Source organism: Typopeltis vanoorti, chromosome 24 (genome assembly GCF_054136105.1).
Source record: "Typopeltis vanoorti isolate ZY-2024b chromosome 24, IOZ_Tvanoo_1.0, whole genome shotgun sequence".
NCBI lineage: Eukaryota > Metazoa > Arthropoda > Arachnida > Uropygi > Thelyphonidae > Typopeltis > Typopeltis vanoorti.
In genome coordinates this window covers 10,999,194-11,024,651 of record NC_143572.1, presented here as the reverse complement: position 1 = coordinate 11,024,651, position 25,458 = coordinate 10,999,194, and the positions used below count along the sequence as shown (strand labels likewise).

Here is a 25,458-nt window from a genome sequence, read left to right as displayed (position 1 = left end):
TATTGGGGGGGGGGGGGGGTGAGCCCATGGCGATACCCTCTTTTTGAAGGTAGAAATTGTTTTGCCACACGAAATATCCGGAGCAGAGTACATGGGCAAAGAGGGCCATGATGTCGTGTGGAAATATGTTCTGTAAGAGTAGGATAGTATCATTGATTGGGACATTAGTGAAAAGGGAAGTTATGTCAAAGCTGACTAATAGATCTTGGTCATTGAGTGTAATATTTTTAATTTTATTTATGAATTGTGTATTTTTTTTATGTAGGAAGGGGAATGACCAACCAATTCCTTGAGTGCGGCCACTAATTTTTTGGCTAAGTAGTAATTCGTACTGTCAATTCCTTCCACAATTGGACGTAATGGCATGTCTGTTTTGTGTACTTTTGGCAGGCCATAAATTCTGGGCACACGGGCATACTGTGGTATTAATTTTTTAATTGTTTCTTCCGGCCATGTGTTAACTGATTTAAGTAGTTCAGTAGTTTTCTTCTTGTTACGTTGCATGGGGTTGTAATTTACCATTTGGTAGGTGTTGTGGTCCGATACCAAATGTTTCATTTTTTCAATGTAGGTTGTCCGATTTAAAACAACAGTGGCGTTCCCTTTATCTGCTTTTGTGATAATAATATCACTTATTTTTTTTAGGGATTTGAGGGCCAGTTTATCCGCTTTGTTTAGGTACTGCTTAATTTTTTGGTAGAATTTAGTAAACAGGCAGTTTCCATCCGTATTTTGTCAGCTAAATTGGCGGGGAGGGATCTTAAACCTCTCTCGATACGATATATTATATTTAGTTTATTTACTGACCTCGGAGCAATGGTGTAATTTAAACCTTTCTCCAATAGCAAGAGTTCACCTTGTGTGAGGTTGTAATCCGATTGGTTGATAACCAGACAGTGGTCGGATGGTGGTTGGTTGGTTTTAATTTTTTTTTATTTATTATTATTTTTTTTTATCACTAGAGGGCAGGCTAAGAAAAAAGATTAGTTAACAATGTAGATGTAATTTACTTGTTTAGAGTGCAACAGCATGTAGCCTGTTCTTATACACATGTATCCTTCTGAAGATGACCTCAATACAGGGATTGAACCGTAAAGTTATTTCATTATTAATCAGTAAAATAATCTTTTCAACACGTGTTTTGTGTCCCTAAATTCATAAATATGAATGCTGATCACTGTGTAACCTTAAAAGAAAGAGTATTATATAAAGATATCTGGAGAAGCAGAAAGAAGTCTACTTATGTTTTTTTGACTACACAAAGGCCTTTGACAATATACAACATGAACAACTAATCGAATGCATCAGAAATTTAGAAGTAGATGGTAAAAATACCAGATTACTGATAAATCTATATTGGAAGCAAACTGCCTCAATAAAAATATCAGGAGAAATCTCAGAGGAATTCCCAGTAAAGAAGGGTTTCAGACAAGGCTGTGTTCTTTCTCCTATATTGTTTAACCTCTATACTGAAAATATCTTCCAAAAAAATAAAAAAATACACACACACACAGTCTTGCCATAAATGCTATTAAAACTTCTACCCCACAGAATTATGTGCAACTGGTTGTTAGTGGTGCTGCACACAGCCGACATTCACATGTTTATCAGTAGAGAGAAAGTTGTCTAGCTGTGCAGGTTAACATGTAGTGGGGAGATTATGAGAATTGCATAGCTGTAATAGCACTTCACAAAGTTGGAATGCAGCCAACTGTTATTTTCAACTACTAAAAAACACTTAGGATGTAGTAGGATGTTTGTGTATTGGACTATTAACTGTTTTAACAACATAAGACACATCTGACCACCAAAGGTCAACCACGCTGTATTAAGATGCAACTTGTGAGGGCTGTGAAGACACACCTCTACCACAATACTGTGAGAATGCAGAAAGTGATGTCATGAGAGATGAACATTTCACAGAGAATGATGTCTCGTGTGCTAATTGATAACTTGGGGTGAGAGCCTATCATCATTCTACTGGACGCTTCCTAATACCCACCACAACTTTGCAGCAGAGGGATAGATAAAATCAAAAGGCACTTCTCCGATGGTATGCGAACAGTAGACACAGAGATATTCTCTTCACGGATGAAAAGATTTTCAACACTGAAGAGTCATTTAACTGTCAAAATCATCAGGTATATGCCCCAGATGGTCACACTGCATGTGCCATAGCACCCAGGATTCAGAGAGGTCATCATCCTGCATCAGCAATGGTTTTGTAGGGGAGGGGGTATCCAAGTTGCATTTCTGTGAGAAAGGGGTCAAAACCTTCAAAGTGTATGAAGACACCATGCTGGAATCCGTGGTATGGGGTCCTAAACAAGTTTGTTTCATGGTAGGCAGTGGACTTTCCAACAGAACTCAGTCCCTGAACACAATGCAAGGACCACACAACAGTTGTTGGAGGTGAATATGCCTGACCACTTATCAACATCTGACTGGCCATCTGGAAGTCCTGATCTGAATCTGTTAGGCTTTAAATTGTGGTCAGAACTCGTTTCTTGCAGGCTACTGCAAGAAATGACACCCCAGAATCACCAACTTGAACTTGGAGCGAGTAGTGGCAGCATTTCCATTGGATGTTGTATGCATATTGCCATCGATACATGGCCTGATAGACTTTGGGTATGCCCAAAGTCTGTCCCCCTTTTGCCTGAAGGCAAAAAGGGGGGGGGGAACATTTCAAACATTGAGTGCTACTATATGAACATTATACATGTGGTTTGTATGTACTGAAAGCTGTAAATGATTTATTGATAGATTAAAGGTTTATGTGCTGTTCAAGCTGTAACAGTATTTATGGCTAGACTAGGTAATTATCAATTTTTGAAAGTTTCGGGTTTTTATTGTCCTCCAAACTGATACAGTAAACTTTTGATTTTAAAAACTATTAGGGGCTAAGGGTTGTCCGAAAAATCGAAAATCTTGAATCTTAGGAATAGTATTGAAAATAAAACAATTTCAGTGGTACAGCATTAATATATTTTAATGAGAACATTTTTATGTAAATATCATTTTATTGAGGATTGGGCTTGAAAAAAGCATCAAATTTCAGTTGCTTTCAACTTTTATACTATTTCTTAATAATTAACGATCAAAATTGCCGAAAATGTTCATAATAAGCAATCGCCTCTAGATCTGAAGATATGTCTATGAACAAGATGATGCCGTCCACGTGTTCTCTAACTACCAATAGTTTCGGACCCACTGAACCGCTGCTGCTGCCTCTTCTTCCTCATTGTCAACCTCCTGATCATTCCGTAGAGCATCTTCAGCAGTCTCTTCCTGGCTGAGAATTTGGCAGCCTGGGTCGCCCTCTATGTCTAGCCATTGTTCAATGTCTCATTGACATTATCACCAGCTCACATAAGTTTCACGAAAATCAGAGGTTTCAAAACTTCTAAAATTGTATTCAGGTTCAGTAACTATGTCCAGCCATTAGCCAATGTTGCAGTCTTTATTTCCTTCCAAGCGGCAGCAAAATTAAAGATGGCAGAATTAATGTTGTATGCATGCAAATTTTGAAGTGTCCTGGCTCCTCTTGCATCTTCTTTGGGATCGTTTTTGTTCTCCAAGACAACCATAACCTCTTCAAGAAACTTCTTCTCATACAAACACTTGCAGGCAACAATGACTCCCTTGTCTGTAGGCTGCATTATAGAAGTGGTGTTTGGAGGAAGGAAGCTACATTTTATTCTTCCATTCCTATTAACCAACTTCTCAGCATTAGGCTGGACTGATGCATTATCAAGAAGTAAAACAGCTTTTACATCTTCAGGAGAGATTTTCAGGATCTCTTCTTGGTAGTTTTGCACTTCAGGTATGAAGTGATTGAAAAACCAGTCGGAAAAAATGTCACTTGTAAACCAGGCATTCCTTGAGCTGGAATAAATGACAGGCAACTAGTTCATAACAAAGTGCAAGGCTTTCGTGCTCATCTGACTACCATTAGCTTGAGATGATGCATGCCATCGGCATTAGCACAAAGTAGGGCTGAAACTCCTTGTTTAATTTGTGGGCAGGAGTGCTAATCTCATGTTTGTTCGCGAGGGTATTTTTGGGAACAGCAAGATAGAACAGGCCGGTCTCATCTGCATTGTAAACTTGAGACAAAATAAGACCCTCAGATTCAATGATTTTATTGATGTATTTTCTGAAGAGCTCAACTTGTTCAATATCGGTGCTCAGTGCTTCACCACATGCTTGCCTATTTGTAATGGCATGGTGTTTATAAAATATAAACGCCATGGCATTACAGTCAATAATTTGATACCTCTGTAATGGAACCCCCCTTAAATGCAACAGAACTTCTGCCATCCTTCCACTCTGTTAGGATCTAATCAGAGCTGAGACTTAAACAGCCTGTCAGAAGTAGTGCTAGTTTAATTGCACATTCTCGTAATTACATGATGCCCCAATATACAATGTAATCCCATAGCAATATTCCATTAAGGATCTGCAATAACCCAAGCACCTCCAATTCATCTACATCTATATTCCTAATCAGTGATGGTTGTGATAGTTCCTGTCACAATCATCACTGCACTATTTTCACCTGGATGATATAGCCTTGCAAAGAATCTCAGTAAATCAACTTTCTTGTATAATTAGTAAATCAACTATTTCAACTGCTTTGTCACCTCCCTACCATCAGCATCGAATAAAGCTATCTTTTCATAGTCATGCTTTCTTTTACTTACCATATACAGCAAAAGAACTTTGAGGAATTACTTTTGGTCTGCTAATTTTCTTGCTTTTGCCTTCTTTCCACATGTGAGAGATTACAACATCTATAACATAACAGTACCAAGTGTAGACAAGTGGTTAAGGAGAAAGGAGTCTTTTAGCAAGCTGCCTGAAAAGCTGGGAGCTGTACCTCATTGGGAAAAACAGTATGGGGGAAGGATGTCCAAAGCAAAGAGGTAGATGGAAAGGAAGATAAAACATTGGTTTGATATGTTTGAAGTTGAACAGTTATATGAATGATGATCAGTGTCTAATCAAGTTATATGATTAGAGGAGAGGAGAAGTAGCCAGTTCAGTGGAACAATGTGAAATATGTATAAAAAGGCATAATGCAGAAACAAAGCACCTATCGGTAGTGACTAGAGGAATCTCAGAGAAAGAATCCTGTATTGGGAAGATTGTGCTCTTCTGTATACAACCAAGAATTATTAAGAATGCTTTGGGTGTACCATCCCAAATGTGAAACAACATTCTAAGGTTAAATATATTTGAACTTTATAAAGTGTTAGGAGTTGAGCAGGTGAGAAGTGATGCTTCGAATGAAAAGCAATGCCAAGTTTTTCTAGAGGCTGAGGAGGCTATTGATCTAATATGTTTATTCCAGGATATTTAGGCCTAAGTCATAGTTTAATCTCATAATTAGGTTTGATGGAATGAAAACAGCGAAAAGCAATAATTAAATGCAGGTTTAATTATTTCTTTTCAGCCTGGTTGGCCGAGCAGTTAGTGTATCCACTCTCCAGCCAAAAGGCTGCGGGTTCGAATCCTGCAGTGGGCATGGATGTTTGTGATTGTCTGAGAAAATACTAGTGGTGGTGGGCTGTAGATGGTGTTGGTGTAATTTGTGGATTGAGTGGTGGACACAAAAACAAAAAACCAAAGACTCATCGAGGGAGGGCACCTACTTGTAGAGTAGAGTATGTGCCCTCCCTCGATGAGCCTTCGGACTCCCTGGAGTGTCATGTAATAATGATAATAATTACAATACTTCATGACTGTCACAAGGTCCTCAAAGATACAATAAAAATGTTTTTTAATAACATACAAAAACAAATAGCAAGTGGAAGATGTTATACTAGAGGCTTTAACCTGTGAGGTGCACCATCTATGGGTACTAATGGCTAATATTTTAATTAAAGTTTCCCAAATCATATCTTTATACGGTAATAAGAAAGACTGTGTGTCCTGATAAGATGGTGTCTTATCATGGCATACTGATAAGACACAGTGTCTTATTGGAGATGGTATGGAGAGGATAGAGGCATGTGCTGTGAAATGGCATGGACATGTCCAGAGAATGAGAGATGAATGATGGTCATTAAGAATTACTGGAGAAAAAGAAGATGACCAAGGGCTATGTGGAAAAGAACCATCGTGAGAATGATGGAGAAAACAGGCTTACAAGATGAGGATTGTAAGCAGAGAAGAGTAGGAGAACAGGGAACTGCTGACAAGTGGAAAAGCCTGCAAAAAAAGATTTTTCCCAAATCTTGGAAGTTTAACACAACCATACTGACTTGGATTTTTTTTTAATTTCCAGCTAATTAAAAAAAAATTTAATCACCCTCCGCCCCCAATTTGGTTCTGTGCAAGATATCCAAGGCATGGTCATAGTTCTGATGGCAGATGTATTACTTCTGTTCTTCAAGGAGTTGTCTGCTAGATAGAAAAATCAGAAATCTTCAAAGTTTAAAAGGCAGTCATGGAAAAAGAAAGTGTACTGAAAGTTCCTAGGAAGCCAGTATAACATGCAGAAAACAGAGAAAAAAATGTAAGAAAGTCAGGTACCATGTGTGATGGCCATCCCATTAACACATTCACTGAATACCAACTCACCCCTGCAACCCATGAAAACCAGGGTATTACTGCTACTTTCACAATAAGAAATACTTTTATTCAGGCTATTGCTGCTACTGAGGGTTAGCAAACCCCCATACTTTTGAAAGGAGTATAATAAAGATCTTGCACTGCACAAAGAATGTAGATGTAGCATGGAGTGAATGACAGCAAAGCATGTGAATGTGCTTGGAAGCTGCTGAAAATATGTTCACAAATTCACAAGATTGAACAAAGACACACTCTTACAAGAGATTGGTGACAAGATGGTACTGCTAGCTAAAGAACTGGAGGTGGACAATAAAGAAGTATCACAGTTGTGGAAGCTTAGGTAAGAAGAAGTGCTCTCAAATAAAAACCTTATAGAGAAGCACCACCAAAAGTTATAGAAAAACAGAACAAGAGGAAGCAAAACCCCTCTCTCAAAAAAATTTATTATGATAAAAAGGACCAAGACATGGAAAGATTTAACAGAGTAGACAAAACAATACAAGCTACAAAGAAATTTATGCTGAAAAGAAAAGGTAAACTGTGCTGACTGAGTTAGATGTTGCAATGTACACATTTTTAAAAAAGCTCACTCCTGCTGTCACCTCACCCCTTGGAGATGAGCCTAGGCCTCTAATGAACTATCCTCAGAATGCTTTGTTGCAGTTGCTGAATTCAAAAGAATTTGTAGTTGAGGACCCTGCCTCCTCCACTGAACTGATCCATTAATAAAGCAACAGCAGCAGCATTGAATAATTACTCTTGTCCCATGTATTTCCAGTGATAAATGTCCAGAAACCCCATATGCTCGTGTTTCATTATTTATTACAGCAGTAATTTTGTGTTGTAATTTGTACATTTATTAATTCACTATAGACAAAGATTACTAAATAAAATAAGGTGTGATAGAAGAGTGGCAAAAATATTCAAGAGGAATGCAATCATGACTACATAATAGGTAAAAAAAAAAAAACCACCAATAATCTGAAATGCAGAAACACAATGGGAATAGATAATATTTGACCAAAAATGATAAAATATAGAGGTGCACTGCATAATTCAAATATGTCTGCTCAGAGGGTCGAATTCTGATTGGAGTGGAGCTTTCATCGAATCATCTATAAAAATGAAAAAACAAAGTGTTCCAGATAAGATTTATGCAGGTGTTTTGAGATTACTTTTTATTTATCTTTATAAAGATTTTTTTATTCTGCGTTTTTATTATTACACAAGGGTTCAATTCCGATTGGTGCAATGACTTAACTGTTTCTTTTAGAATCCGGAAAATCATTGACTCAAGACCAAATACAAAAATATAAACATTTAATAAAATTAAAACAATATATACACTTTAAATAAAATTACCTAACTACAAAATAATGGATCCAAGGCCTTCTAAAATAAATCTACACTTTAGAGATTTTCTTATCCAAAAATATTAAAATCACCCATTCTCTGACACATTCTATTAATGAATTGTGCATCTAATTAAACTTAAGCAGTTCAATTTGATGCACAATTTACTAATTTTTGTTCTGGAGAAAAAAAAAAAGTTTCTTCTACTACTTTATAAACAACATATCTAAAGTTGAACTAATTCCGTCACATTTTCCAGTAGAAATAACAAATAGATCTGGCATCCTTAAAACAGATGAAACTTTCCAATCAGCATTTCCTCGAATATTGACTGCAATATCTTCTTTTATTTACTAAATACTTGTTGACGTTATTGTCTCAATTCCTCCAGTTTAAAGACTCGCAGTTCTACGATTTCTTTTCGGAATCTTCTATTAATATTCTTCCAACTGTTACATAAAACTTATAAACTTCATAAGAACAAAATTTCTCCAGTCTGCATTCTTAAACTTCAGTTAGCTCACTCCTGGTTTTCCTTGTAACTTTGATACTGAACGCTCTCTCTTTCAGCTGTCAATCACGCATCAAACTCCTCGACAAGCATGCGCACTCCGTGTAAATGGGAAGTGAGAAACTAAGTATAATGACTGACAATATCTCTATTAGCATAACGAGAATGTCTTTACAATACACAAATCTCAACAATTTTAAATTACAATAAAAAAATTGAAAGTGACAACTATCAAAATTTAGTAAGTACATCAATTTTTTTAAATGCTTCACATTTCATTTTGACAATAATAATAATATCAATAACAGGGACATCACAAGTGCCAATGTACATGTTATAAAACTAATAATAAGTTTTAAAAGAGGTATACCGTGAGTAGACATATCGTTACAAATTAATAACAGAAAAAACTCAGGTACAAAGATTATTTAATAGTATAATTTTCGCCTGTGTGTCACAGGCATCTTCAGTACATTAAGCTCAAATTAAACAATAACTGACAATTCCAAAAAGCACCACCTAAGTAGCTGGTGTAAGATAACTAAAAAGGTCAATAACTTTCCTAAAAATAAAAATAAAAAAATAAATAAATAAAAAAATTTAAAAAATAAAATAAATAAAAAAATCAATACAATAAAAAGTTAGGAAAGATTAGCTGATTTGTAAAGTACTATCTCCCATAAAGAGGATAGACGTAAGCCGTCGGATCTGTTTAAGTTAGGATAATGAAGTAGAGTTTCACATGTTTCTTTATAAAGGCGTTCCATTAGAAACTGACTTTTGTGAAGAACTCTTATCTTTCTCCAATGAACTCTGTGTCTAGTGAAGATGGCATGTTCTGCAAGTCCAGACTTTTCAGGTTTAAAGTATTCAATATAAGATTGGTGTTCTTCTAGCTGAATAGAGGCAGATCTTCCGGTTTGTCTGAAATAAGATAATCCACAAGAGCACGGAATCTGGTAGACACCTGGATGATTAAGATGTGGAAGCTTGTCCTTAGGAGAAGTGAGAAAGGTGGAGATTTTTCTAAACAGTCGAAAGGCAACAAAAATATTCAGTGGTTTTAAAACTTTTGCTATACGTTCACTGATGCCTTGTACATAAGGGATAGTAATGCGCATTATTTCTTCTGTGTTTGAAAAGGAAGACATTAAAACTACTCAAAGTTCTTTTAATGAAGCAATTCTTATAACAATTAGATAGAAAGGAAGAAGTTATATATTGTAGTTCTTTCTGTAAAAGATTGTCTGAAGAACAAAAGGAGTGGGCCCAATGAACCAGTGTTTTAATAGTTCCTGCCTTTTGACTGGGATGGTGATGAGATTCCACATGGATATAATGGCCTGTATGAGTCTTCTTTCTATAAACTGAGAAATGTAGGTCACCATCTGGTTGGCGAAGAATTAGAAGATCTAAAAAGGCTAACTGCTTATTTGATTCTACTTCTAGGGTAAACTTGATCCAAGGATGAAATGAGTTTAACTTAGTGAGAAATTGTTGAAGTTCATCCCAAGAGCCATTCTACACAGCAAAAATGTCATCGACATATCAACCAATGAGTAGGTCTGGGAGAAATGTTGTCAAAGATACGTTGTTCAAAATGTTCCATAAAGAAATTGGAACATTTTGATTTCCATTGCTGTTCCTTCAATTTGTTGATACAACTTATTTTTAAAGGAAAAATAAGACTAAAACTAATAATATATTAGTTTTAGTCTTATTTTGTGTTAATAATAATATATTAATATGTTTGTGTTAATAATAATATATTAACACAAACAATTTGTAAAAATATTCATAATTTTAAATTATGATTATTTTTACACAGGCATACTGAATAGAGGCTAAGAAAAATTGTGAAAGAGAACAATCTGCATTTAGGCCAAACAGAGGATTGTCAGAATCAGGTTTTCACTTTAAGACAAATAGTTGAGAAATCACGAGAATACAAGGATCTGACAAGGTGGCTAGAGATAATCTGCCCAAAAATGATAGTTATATGGTCTGAACAGGATATTGTATACAATTTATATATTTTTTCCGTTACTAAATGACAAGTCAGAACTGAAAAACACAGGAATATAGTTTGATATGAAATTAGGTAAGACAAGGGTGCACACTATCTCCACTGTTATTCATAATCTGTGTGGATTACATTATAAAATTTAATTGGCAGTAAAACTAATATCAAAATGAGAGATGTTAATCTCAGCTGTTTACTTCATTCTGGTGATTTTATACTATTAAATAAAAGCAGTAAAAGTCAGCAGGATTCATTCACTAAATTGAATAATTGCTGTAACACACCTGCCCCAACAAAGACACCTTTGTCAGAAGAATATAGTCAATATGGTACCAGTGCATAAAAGAACCATCATCCTATTATGTATTGGTACGATACTGACAATATCCAATCCAATATAAAGTATGAAACTTTTTCTAAATGGCACACTTACATATACTAGGTAAGGATAATTAATTATATCACTGGAAATCTTACATTTTGACATGACTAATAAAACATAACATAATAAAAATAACGTGACTGATAAAATTCAAGTTTAATGCGAGTACTGAATTTCACTATGTAGAATTACTTACAATGGTCCACCCCTATCTATTTCAACAGGACACCAAGCATAAATCTCACAAACATGTATGGATGTGTTGACTGTAGAGTTTACACATTCTCCTGTCATAACACCTACAAATAAATCTTTCATTAAAAGAGCTTTGAAAATATGCAAGAAAAATGCATTTTATTATACATACATACATACATGATGTGACTTCAGTTTGGTATACTGATAGTTTCAATAATGCAATAATGAATCCATTAAAGAAATTCACATTTTACACTACTTTAAAAATGACAACTTAGAATCTGAAAATGTTTTGGACCTGGTTAATAAACAAACCTGAAATATGTGTACTGAAATATGAAAGCAGTACTGAAAACCAAAACTTATGTTAGTTGGCTGCATGTGTTTTTGAAGTTGGCTTTCCAGAGTCAAAACATTTTTCAAAGAAAACCCTGTAACCTGACTGACAGGCCCACTCAATCCAACATAAAATAATGTTCAAAAATTCTTGGTTGTTAATCTTTTAACCTAGTCTGACCTCTTGTGGGAAAAATAAATAAATAAAATAAAATAAATAAATAATATAAAAAGTTAAAATATAAATAAATTAAAAATGGAACTACATTAAACATTTCTAAAGCCCTCTCATGGAGGACCCATTTGCAACAACCTTATAGCAACCAGAACAAGTCCAGAAGAAAATCTTAATAGGAGAGGACTTGAGAAAAGTTTAATGTAGTTCCATTTTTAATTTATTTGTATTTTAATTTTTTTATGTTACTTTCATTTTATTTCATTTTATTTATTAATTTTTTTTTTCCACAAGAGGTCAGGGTAGGCTAAAAGATTAACAAGCATCTAGATTCTAATATAATAAATTTAGTTTAATCCTTTATCCGAGTGTGAGCAAACAACAAAGTTTGCGCCTGAAAGTATCTTCAGGACTGGGGTAAGGTGGTACAACACCAGGAAACTCCTTGCAAAGGTGGAGCAAGCTACCAACACTCCTATCTCAGTATCTCCCATAATGCAAAACACGTCTCCTTGCGGATATGTCTAATGTTATGCATTAAGGGAAGGGCCACTACACAGACTAGTTTCGTCTGTGTAGTGGCCTTTGAGGTCTCTTCAGTGGGAGCCAGGCCCAAGTGGAGATACCAAGCAGAAGCATTAGTAAGGTCATCTTACCCCAGTCCTGAAGATACTTTCAGGCACAAACTTTGTTGTTTGCTCACACTTGGATAAAGGATTAAACTAAATTTATTATACTCTAACCAAGTGAAAAATAAACTTTCAAGCATCTAGATTCATTTTACTTTTGTATAGTGCAGTGCCATGTATCTTGCGTCTTATACATGTATTTTTCCTGATGATGACCTCAATACAGAGGTCGAAACATCGAATGTTACTTTCCTAATGTTAAGTAAAGTAATCATTCTAACACGCGTGTTGTGTCTCCATAAATTCTTCACTATGAATCTGCAATAAAATTATTGGATAAAGAGTGATTATGAGCACTTGGCTTGCCCACTGTCTACTGGCAGTAATTTTTTTTTTTTTAAAACAACCTGTTCAGTGCAGTTTTTTTTGGGAATGTTTGTCTCAAAACAATTTGTTCAGGCCACTGCTAGTAGACCATAACAGACATGAAATGTTATTGATCCTTTGGCTCTCCCCTTTTGGACTTGTGACAGTGAGCTTAAAAACTTCGGCTGTTCAGATGGCTTTGGGACATTTGCATTTTGCAGTCATGCTCACTGTAGTCCACTACTTGGCAGATTAATGAGTCAGAGTGAATGGCAGCATTCACAAAGAATTTTGCAGTCCTTTTGCATGGTAAAATTTTGATCTCAGGGACACCAGCTTCTCAGATCAGCATCTCGCATAGAAGTAATTTAAGTACTGTTTAGCTGGCTACATCAGTTGAAAAATGGGAATAGTCTTTTTTGCCTTCTGAGTAGACATGATCAACATGAATCATGAAGTAAAGCCCTTTCCTAAGTATTTGGCTACTGGTTGCCATAGACTAAGAGTGCCAAACATGACCATTTCACCCTTCAGGGAGGGGACACTCATCTTCTTGCAAATAGTAATGCATTGACATCAATTCATTTTTTGAACTACTGTTCTAGTTCCAAGAATGTGCTTTGTAGTTTTTCAGTTGCTAATCTAGGTCAGAGGAAGCATACCATTATTGCAGCATTGGCTGCATATAGGGCCACTGTGCATGGGATGTTAGCCACATAGACGGCAAAGAGCAGAAGTGATAACAGGGAGTCCTGAGAGACATCTGCTGTGATTTTGTGTTCAGATGATCAAATTCCCTGCAGTTTCCCTCTGAATTTATGATTGCTGAGATAGGATTTGGGAAGTTTGACTGGTTCTATTGGAAACCTGGCATCCAGGAGTTTGAAAAACAAAGTTCATTATTTTGTATAAACGAAGTTTCCATATTTTGTCAAATAATTTAACAATATGCAAGAAGACCGTATGTGTGCACGTGCACTTTGTTTCCAGTTGTACTCTATGCTGATGTTTTCCACAACTCTAAAAATGCGCTGTTTGGAGTGGTCTTCCAGGAATCCAAACTGTTCATCAGGGACTAGATTTAATTCTTTAGTGATTTCTGCAGTCTTGTTACATTACCCTTAGCTATCTTTCCTAGACAGGAGAAGAGGCTGATTTGGCAAGTTTTGGGGAAATTGTGTTGTATTTCCTGATTTTAGGATTATGAATAGTCGATGTTATGAGAAGGAGTTATTGCCTTTTACAGGATACCATCACCTGTCAAGAAATTAGTCATCACTCTATAATCACAGATTAAACAATTAAATAAGCTCCTTAATGAAGTTGTTATCTGGGATCAAAATACTTTGATCCCAGATAACAACATGCACTCATTTTGGAAGGTCTCCTCATTTATATGGACTTCCAGAAATCCATAAAGGAGGTGTTCAGTAAGACCCATTTCTTACTGAATTTGCGTGTGCACACACACACACACACACACACACACATACACAAATATATACATGAATTGTATTGATTCTCCCACATATGCAACTGCTAAGTTTCTTGCACATCTATTAACTGCCCATATTGGACAGTCTAGATAATTCATCAAGAATTCTACACATTTTTTGTGTGGGGAGGGGGGGCGCACACACACACACACACACACACACAGTTAACCCTTGAACAATGCAGAGGTTAGGGTGCCAAACTCCCACGTTGGCACCCTAACCTCTTACAGATAACATAAAACAGTCAATTAACACATATTTTATATGGTATGTATGTATGTATATATACTATATTCTTACAACAAAGTAAGCTAGAGAAAAGAGAATGTTATTAAAGAAAATCATAAGGAATTGAAAATTCCTTATGATTTTCTTTAATAACATTCTCTATTAAAGATTTCTTTAATAACAGTATTGTATTTATTAATACCGTAAGTTTACATCGTCTGTTTACAAGATATGATACAAAATACTTATATGATACAAAACACTGGAGATGCTATATGTATTATTACTAACACTAGACATCCAAAATGAAAAGATAACGTGAATAAGAAATCCATATTTATTTACAGGTATAACAATTCATGCACTGATAATGAAGCAGCAGCAATTTGATTGTTTTATGGTAACCAAGTGCAATCGATATGATTGCTTTAAGGTAGCCTAGCCTATACATGAATGAATTCTTATAAAAATTTTATTTTCTGCTCATTAATTTAATTAATAAATAAATAAGTTAATTTTATGCAGTTATGATTTAACCCTGCATCTTTACTGTTGTTTACATTTCCCATAGACAGACAGGGCTGTCTAAGGCACATCCATAGACAGCCCTGTCTCCAACCCCTTGATGAACTATTTTTTGAATCATCTGGAAGATACTTTGTTTTGATCCATTCCTCCCCAACCTTCTCTTGGGTTTCATTATGTCAGTGATGTTTTTGCTGTTTGGCCTCAACTTACCACCTTCCTACATCATCTCGATAACCTTCACCCATGTATTCAATTCACCATGGGATTAAAAAAAAAAAAAAAAAAGTTAGTAGCTTACTAGTCTTGGACTATCCTTTTTATATGAACAGCCTCCAGTACTTTGTCAACCAGTGTTTATTGGAAACTTATCTTTACTGGCAGATGTATTCATCAAAAGTCTACTCCTCATCTCCCAAAAAATTAATGTTGCCAAGTCATTTAATAGAGTGTGCCACTTATATGCTGTTTTTTATCAATATATTTCCAATATATTGGAACATTTTTTGGAAATTTGTGACAATTTGAAAAAACTCGCAGACAAACTGCTTAGCTTAGTATTTGTCAACCAGTGTTTATTGGAAACTTATCTTTACTGGCAGATGTATTCATCAAAAGTCTGCTCCTCACCTCCCAAAAAATTGGTGTTGTCAAGTCATTTAATAGAGTGCATAATGTTTGCTCCTTTCCCTCAGGCTTACAATAAGAGCTTTCTAATTACCAAACCTTTAAGAGAATTAAATTGCTACAACCCTCATCAAATCTAACAGATAACTCTTACATTCCAACACCTAAGGATTCTTTGATAGACAGGATTCCAATCTCTTATATTTCTGGCATCTCTGAACCCACTGGTAACAATCTGAAGATCCCACATTTTCTTATTTAAAAAAAAAAAAAAAAAATTCTCATCTCTTACCATCTGCAAACAACAAACTCTTCCCTCTATATTTTGCAGGCATTTACCAGATCCCTTATGAATGTAATTTGACATACTATGGACATCATGTTGGGGGATTTAATGGAGTATTAAAAGGATTAAAAACTAATTTTAATGCTTCCAATATTTCATCTCAGTCACCGAGGCATCTTCAAAGAGTACAAATAACACTGGTAAAACACAATACTCAACAAAACACGTGGGTGACTAAAATCCTATTTAGGTGGTGCATCCTCTATAGATGTTTATAGGCAGCCTAGGATGTAAACTGGGACCTTTGACAATTGTTTACCAAAATTTTAGGAAGTTTTTTGTATCAATATTTGTTTAAATTAGGTTGATTTGTGACTGTCTGCAGATTCCAAAAAACGGTCATTTTTAAATTTACTATGAAGGAGCATGGTGGGTTTTTCCCCTTTAGTGTTACACAGTGATCAGCATTCATTTTACACAAATTATGGACTCTACAACCATGTTATAAATATTATTTTAATTTCCCAACATTTCGACCTTCATATTAAGGTCATCGTCTGGAGTACACACACACACACACACACACACACACACATATATATATATATACACAGAGACAAACTAAATTACATTTCACATAGAATGCTGAAGAGGCAATGTTTTGATCAACGGTTATTCTACTGGCCTGACCTCTAGTGAAAATAAAATTACAATAAATAAATAAATAAATTAAATTAAATTAATTAACTACATCAAAGCTATATTCTATTTAAGACAACATCAGAGAAACATTCTTTCATATAGATAGTTTTGTTACAGTGAAAATGATGTCCTAATTTAACATGACAATTGTTAATCTAATATGACAATTGTTATATTAGATTTCTAAAATGAAAATCTAATATGACAATTGTTATATTAGATTTAGGATTATGGATTATCTATGGTTCAATTTAAAATTAACTCTTAGGGAGAAAGGTTAAGTGAGTAGAATATGTGCCTTCCATATGTTTGGGATTTTTAGACCATCATTATTGTTAAGATTAGGGTGATTGATAAGGAATCTCATAGGCCTCCTTAAATTACATTCATACCATGTTTTGGTGTGATGTAAACAATAGGTGCTTTTCCAGTCAATTCTATGTGAAGTGTTCAGATCATGATCAGAAAGACCAGCTTGACCATAGTTATTATATTTAATGTGTTGTTTACATTCCTTTTTTCTGATAGGAATCGTGCATCCTGTTTCCCCTATATAGGACAAATTACAGGTGCAATGAATACGGTATACCCCAGGGTGGGCTAGTGGAGGGAGTGGATCCTTGGATGTGTTGAGTAAGTGCTTTAATTTTACAGGAAGTTTAAAGGTGGTTTAAGGTTGTATTTTTGTAGTATTGTTTATTTTGTCTTTAATCTATGGAATGGTTACAGTTTTATTATAGTCTTGTTTATTTTTAAGCGAGGTCTTATACAGAATTTTGTTGATAATATTTTGACTGTAAGCATTTTTTAGGAAGATATTGCGGATAACTTTTAATTCATTCTTTAAGTGGTTGTTCATTGGAGCAAATCTTCAAAGCCCTGTTTTTAAGTGTATTAATGACCCCTAGTTTATGGTGGTAGGAGTTTTTGTTTATATATTGGCCAGTGTGTGTTGGTTTCCGGTAAACAGTGAAGGAAAGACTGCCAGAAGGAAGACGTGTGGCAAGTGTATCTAGAAAAGGAAGTGTGTTCTGCTTTTCAATCTTGATTGTGAATTGTATGCGTTTGTGTTGTTTGTTTAGGTGGTTGAGGAAAGTGTCTAGTGTCTCGTAGCCATTGGGCCAGATAATGAAAACATCATCAACATATCTAAGCCAGACTTTGGGTTTTAAAGGAGAGGAATCTAGAGCACATTGCTCAAAATTCCATGTAAAAAGTTAATAATATGAAGGTCGAAACATCGGGAAATTAAAATAATTATTAATAACACAGTTGTAGAATTCATAATTTGCGTAAAATGGGGTATGGTGGTTTTCTTCCAGAAGATTCTGTGAGTGGTATCCAATACATGGTCTACAAGACAAGATTAATACACATATACTTTGGGCAAAGAGTTTTGGAAAAATGAATTAATGAACATCATTACTACAATGAATGCCTGAAACCTCAAAAGTATGTTCTAGCACAGTACAGTATTCATACTAAACACAGTAGCCTGAGGGATGAAGGTTTTCTTCAAAAAAGCAGTTTTAAATATGAATGCCTTTTCAAAGAAAGTTGTGAAACACTTTCACACTAGCCTAACCTGAATCAGAATGATTGTATATCTCTCTCTTCCAAAAGTTTGGAAGATTCTTATCTATGTAAACATCTAAAAAAAATTTTTTTTAATATTTTTTTTCTAGCATGTGGCAATCATTTTTAACTGGCAAACTGATTGTTATATGTATACCTCGTATACCTGTTCTTTGATTTACTTGTTTCCACACACTGATGATGTACCATTTTTTTTAGTATGAAATATCTGTGCATTTCATTAAAGTTCATTACTGCAATTATCTTACAAATTAAAGATGGTTTAATCCTTTATCCAAGTGTAAGCAAATAAAAATCCGTATGTGAAGTAACATCACAACTGGGCTACTTGTATATAGAGGCTAATGACTTCACATTAATTGCCTTAGTATCCTATAATGCAACATACATATCTTTATGGGAATGTAGAACATGTAGAATGCTATGCATTACTGGAAGGGTCACTACCCAGACTGGTTTCAACCTTTATTGAGGTCTCATACTCAGAAGTAATATCTAAGTTGAAGTAATGCAGTCATTAGCCTCTATACACAAGTTATGTGCACATTTTTATTTGCTTACACCTGAATAAAGGATTAAACCAAGAATATAATTTCTTGGCAACTATAATTTATAATATAACCAAGTGAAAAAACTTTCAAATACCTTTCTCTAATCCAGAGTATAATAAGGAGTGACACCTTTTGTCTACTTGAATCTGGAAATATAACTTCTGCATTATTTCAATCTTAAAATCACTTCTATGTCTGGCTTCCATGATGACATCTTGGTTTTTGGCAAGATAAGCACTTTGGTTTTCTTTTGTTTGTTTTTCACTTTGATTTTATTTTACTGGTACTAGTGATGGTTTTTCCCCCACTAAGACTGTTTTTTTTTGGGCGGTATATCATGGCTGCATTTTTATAGTAGCTCAAACAGAGCATTTGCAGTAGTGTTGAATTATTTCTATATCACGGGATTATTTAATTCTCAGTCTTATGACTGAAAGATGGTTTTTTCCCTTCTTAAAATCAAATGCAGAGGATTTAGTCTTTTTCCCACCTGAGATAATGGTACCAATTCTTCCAAGGGTGCAAACTCTAGGAATTTAAATGCTACGATGAGAAGAAGCGAGACAAGTGACTGAGGTTTTAAAAGAGATAGTTGGTGCTAATAAGATTTATTCTTTCACCCTGTATGGCAGAGGGAAATATTTAATTGTAGTTAAAGATGTCGAAATGAGGGACAAACTATTATAGGGTTTTACTTTCGAAGGCAGCACAGTTATTCCTGTAATGTTTGGATGGCAAGTAAAAACAGTAAAGATCGAAAGTTTTCCAATGGAATATATAGAGAACAGTAATGAAATTCTTATACAGACATTCTCAAAATAGGGTAAAATCAGTAATATACAAAATGGTTTATCAGACAAAGATCCAAACTGCTTTCTTGTGATGTCGTCTTCACAATGGATATGAAGATGCCTGTACCAAATTTTGTCAGCATTGGTACAACCGAAGTTATGGTAAACTATCACGGAGTACAAAGGCAGTGCCTAAATTGTGGTTCGTATGATCACTTGAGTGGCACTTGTCCAAAATCTAAATGTTTCTCAACTGCATGGAGATCGGACATATCACTAATTAGCGTCTCAAACACTGTCAGAAATGAGAAAGTTCTAAACACTGCATTAACGCTTGTCCTTTTAGAACTTTCTCTGAAAGAGTGGGAGCACTGGTGGAGCCAATCAGAACACCATATATATATATATACATATCAGAGAGGTATAATGAAGAATTCTCAGATCTTCCAATTCCATCTAGTAAACTTTTAAACAAACTATACTTGGTAAAATCACAATCACAAAGAAATTATCCCCAAAATTCCAGATCTGCAGGAACCACTTTCCCAGTGAAATATACATGGAACAATGTTAATTTGAAATTCCCAATAATGAACCTAGTATAACAACTGAACAGATACAAGATGAGATGCAAAATCATGAATCTGTTCTACAAGGAGAAACTGGAGAAGAAACAGAAAGACAACTAAAAGAACTTAATATGCAGACAAGGATCATCAAAAAGGAAAGATGAATTAATAAAAAAAAATTAAGGATAAACAAAAAAAAAATTTTAAAAATGTAAAGATGGAGAAGGTTGTATCATCAAACGAAAACTCTTCGGGCTCAGAAGAGGTTATGGACTATGAAGAACCATCTCATGCTAATAAAGAGAAAGCGAGAGATACAATTAAAGAAAATATAATGAAGTTTACTGATTCGAAGTTTTTTCAGTACGATTATCATCTTCATCAAAAGAAAATTACTAGCTTCCAAATCAAGAGAACGACTGGCATGAAATTAAAATAATGGAAAGCAACTGTAAAAAACTGGAAAACAGTCTACAAGAAGCAGTCTACACAACTCCTCCTTCACAGATTGAAGACCTCATCAGGTTCATCCAAAATTTAGAAGTTAAAGACTTATATTAAATGTATGAGGATTCCACAAACAAATTAAACAAGAAACTATATGGAAACTTATGCTATGCCATAATATCAGGGCTTTGTTTCTCCAAGAAAAATACTTCTGCAGATATAGATATAAAGAATTTAACTGACAGATATCCACTTCTTTCTTATTGGAGCTTTGAAAGACTTAACAGTGCTGAAGTAGGACTTCTTATTCTTGTCCACCCTCCCCCTCCTTGGGTCATTCTGTAATATCCAAAGGGATGCAGAAGGGAGAATACTAACAATAGATTGGAAATACTGTGGATGTGCAATAAGATTTATAAATGTTTATGCTCTATCCAATGGAACAGTTAGACGAAAATTCTTCCAAGAATTGGAAGTCATATTTATACGGTGCCCACTACATCATAGCAGCTGGAGACTAGAATTGTATTGAAAACCCCACATCAGACAAAACAGAAGGACACCCCAGGAGTGGAAAAGTGGAATATGTCTCGACAATGCTCAACTAATAGACACATGGAGGATTCGCAATCCTACTCTCCAGAGTTGCACATATATGAATCAAGGTATTGGTACCCATCTTGATCGAATTTATATCTCTTCTCCCTTATAAATAGGGTAATTCAGATAAAACATCTCGGCATCCAAGATGTCAGACCATAATCCAGTTCTACTTAAGTTCAACTGCATGGAACAAAGTAGAGATCACTTCTGGACCATGGAGACCTCCACCAAATTCTCCGTTGATGTTTTCAACCAAATTCCAGCCTCTCTGTTCAAATTGGAATAATGTTACCTGGAATTGGGGTATGTGGTTAAACTTCAAATGAGCAGTAAAACAGAATGTGATGGAATAGGGAAAGGAACAGACTTTCATCAAAAGGAAAAAGTTGAAAGACCTGTATAAATAGAGAAGCAGGTTTGTAACAAACCAATGCAATGGTATAGAATGTAGCAACATTATTAGAAATATTAACATTAATATAGAGATAGAAGTGGAAAGGCAGAAACAAGTAGAAGAAAGAAATTTTAAGACAAGAATATAGCAGCACTTAGCAGATAGCCCTTCAGCTGCATTCTTCAATAGAGAATTCACAAAATTCTGCAAAGAAAGGACTATCATTCAAATCTGCATTGATAGTGAAGACATGTCCACCATTCAAGACATCCTTGATTAATTTCAAAAACTAATTAAAAGCATACAGAAGTGTATGAAGTTCCAGGCCAAGCAGTAGAATTTAATCTATTTCTAATATGTGATCTAATCTGCTTAGTTAATATGAAAGCAATCGATGGCAGTGCTATCAGTAGACCTTACTCAAGCATCTGATAATGTCCAGCATCCCTTTCTGTTCCACATCCTCCAGCAAATTGGTGTAGGTAAAAAGCTGTTATCCATTATCAAAGGAGCCCATGCCAATTTAACTACCCACCTCCTAGTTAATGGGTTCCTGTCAGACCTGGTCAAAATTCGAGAAGGAGTCAAGCAAGGTTGCCCCCTTAGTCCACTGCTCTTTGCATTGGTTCTTGAACCTTTCTTACTGGAAGTTGACAATACACGTGCTGTGTGAGGAATAACAATTCCTTCAACTATGAAGGAAAATAAGGTATCAGCATATGCCAATGATGTAGTGGGTACTTGGAAGAATAATAATTCCATATATATCTTTTTTGGTATTTTGGAAAAATTCAGCAAGATCAGTAGATTAACTACCAATGCAGACAAGACAAAATTAAAAGTTTTTAGAAAATGGGATCTTGGTGGCATTCCTTTTCGACTAACCCCCTAAGAGAGACCCCTCATTATACTTGGAATTCCCTTCTCCACTTACCCAATATTACCAGTTCAAGAACTTATATACAAGAACATTGAAACCTTAGAAGACTGTAAAATAGGGCCCCCTTTCCAGTTCTTCTAAAGCCACAGTACTCAAAACTATAATCTTTCCTGCTCAGGTGTACATAATAAATATTACAGACATCACAGAAGCTGAAGTAATTATATAGTAAGCTGTGCAATTTTTTTTGGTCCAGCTGATATCAAGAAGTTAAAAGGAATTTCTTCAACTATCAAAGAAACATGAAGGATTTTGGCTTCCAGTCTTAAAATTCTGTTATTGAAGCAATACAGCTTCAAAAATTCATAAAATATTGCAGACTAATCACACATGTGCAGATCTTCTCCTGTCCTGTACTACCTGGGTTGTCATCTTCCTCTGTTTGGAGTAAATGATTATAAAGGTCCAAAAGGTGATATTGTTCCTGAATACTACAACACTCTGTGCTTAAGTCTAAGACTGCTACAACACTTTGGCATCGAAATTTTTTCCATTAAAAAAAGTAAAATTTGGTATAATTAAATCTTTAATCTCTTTTGCCACAAACTTCCACAGTTGGGTACTGACAACAATACTTTGTTTCATAACTTACTGAAGTTCCAAGGATACCCTAACAGGAGAGATCTTGTATATGGAGAATTGCATATGGACAACTTCCAGTCAATACCATCTAATGGAGGTACTTAACATCAGAGATCCTATCTGTGACATCTGATCTGTTACCAATTGGAAACAGCAGAATATGCATTCTACAGCTGTCCTCTTGTCCTGCATATTTGGAAAAGATTATGTAATGTGTTAGGTATTCCATTACTTACAACAGAACACGTTATTTTTTGAAGTACGCACCACCTGTCAGCAATGGGAAGAGAATTTTGATTTTTATAATTAATGAATTAAAATACCATTTACAGAAGGTTAGAAAGAAACATGGATTTGAAAACCAGCAATATGACATCCAAATGCTTTATAATATTGTATTGTGGAAATTTTATTGTTCAGTCAGACGATTATTGTATTCAGAACGAAGCATTCTAGAAGATATCAAATTTTTGACTAGATGGTGTAGACCACCCACATTATGCAATATTCACTAGGGGGAGATAAAATTTTGACTGTTCTTACTATGAGAGGTTTTTTTAAATAGTTTCATCCTCTTAATTCAATGTGGTCTTATAGTCAATTGCAAGGATGACTGGATTGCAATCCCAGGCAGAGAAGGCTAACTTAAGGCAGTTAACTCAGATAAGGCTAGCTACTTGGGTATCAGTCATCTTTGTGCTTTAGTTTCACTTCATCTTTTGTTTATTCATCTACATGAGATGGGTGAAAAAGGAAAACTGATAGCTTTTGGCTATATGATGATAAAGAAGAGCTGAAGCCTTTTCTCCATCTCCTATACTATCTATCTGTCTTTGCTTCCTCCTAATACTATCAGGTTCTCTTACACCCCCCTATACTAACTACTCTAGGTCTATGATGAGCACCCTTTCACTTTTTCACCTCACTAAAGGTCAAACTGGTCTGGGTAGTGGTCATTCTCATAATGCTTAGCATTATACATGTACATAAGGATACAGTGCATTCTGGGATACATCATCATCAAATTTCCATCATATACATGAAAAATTTACATCATTACTAACTTCCTATCTACAATTTTCCTCCAAATCAGTCTGTTACTTGTCAAGACTCCAACATTATCAGAACTTATATTTCTATCTTCTAAGGCACTTTGTACCGTATCAATCCACCTATATCTTGGACTTCCTCTGGGTCGTTTTCCTACCAACCTGGCAGAGAACACTTGTTTTGCTAATCTTTCCTCGCCCATTCTGTTTAAGTGATCATATCACCTGAGATTAGCACTGCTAATGCATTCCTGGATGCTGACAATGCCAAGTTCTTTCCTAAAATCCTTTTTTAATATGATATTGCAATTGATGCCATCTGTTCACGCCTCTAATCTTTCTCAGGACTCTCATATCGGCAGTCTCTAGTCTTTGGTCAAGTGTTTTACTTCTGATCCAGCTCTCAGATTCATAAGTTAAAACTGGTTTGAACACTGTCTTGTATATAGCTAATTTAGTGTTCCGACTAATTTCTCTATTATTCCATTTGAATTTATTCAATTGACTTCCTACCATACCAGCTTTGTTGATTCTGTTGTCTATTTCCATATTTAATTTATCATCTTCACTAAAAATCGTGCCTAAGTAGCGGAAATGTTTTACTTGTTCCACAGGTACTCCGTTCACAACGCAGTTGACATTTACAATGATTCTGCCTATTTTCATTGTCTTTGTCTTTTTATTGCTGACCTTCATACCATATCTATTACAACAGCTATTCAATTTAGTAGGAAATCTTGCAGACTTGTAGCGGATTTATTTAGAAGTATAACATCGTCCGCATAAAGCAAAGAGCTGACATTAACATCTCCAATCTTGATATCATGTTTAATACCACTTTCCTTCATAATGTGATCCTCATAGATAATGAATAACAGAGGAGATAATGTACATCCTTGTCTCACACCAGATTTAACATTAAACCATCTTCCTGTACTTCCTTCAATTCTAACTGCTGACTTACAACTCAAATAAAGACTAAGTATTGCTTGATATAATGCCCCATTGACACCATATAACTGCAGCATATTGAATAGCTTCTCTCTTGGCACCTTGTCATATGCCTTTTCCAAATTGACAAAACTTAAATACAGATCTTTGTTACATTCCCATACTTTCTCGACTATTTGTCGTAAAGTGAAGATCCAATCCTGACAGCCTCTATTTGACCTTAATCCAGCTTGTTCTTCGCCAAGCTTTTCTTCCAACAATTTTCTTCTTAACCTTTTCTCAAGTATACTTGCATAAATCTTGCCAGGAGCACTCAGTAGGGGAAATACCTCTGTAATTCTCACATTCAGTTTTACCTTTTTATATATGGGTACTATGAGAGATCTACTCCAATCTTCGGGAATTCGTCCCTCTGTCCAGGCTTTCTGAACTATGCAGTGCAGCCACTGTAAGACTCTTATACCCCTATACTTCAACATTTCTGGTCGAATATCATCTACTCCTGCTGCCTTTCCACATTTCAAGACTTTGATGGCTTTTTCTACTTCAAGTATGGATATGTATTCCTG

At 35.2% G+C, this 25,458-nt stretch overlaps 1 protein-coding gene across 2 annotated transcripts in view; it reads right to left on the bottom strand.

Moving 5' to 3' along the window:
- The window catches only part of LOC150092924 (P2X purinoceptor 4-like), a 199,423-nt gene that overhangs the window by 98,572 nt on the left and 75,393 nt on the right, over window positions 1-25,458 (bottom strand). For both annotated transcript variants that reach the window (XM_090413399.1, XM_090413400.1), the window contains exon 5: window positions 11,045-11,147. In XM_090413399.1, the coding sequence (XP_090269525.1) occupies window positions 11,045-11,147 (103 nt within the window). The remainder of the gene's footprint in view (window positions 1-11,044; window positions 11,148-25,458) is intronic.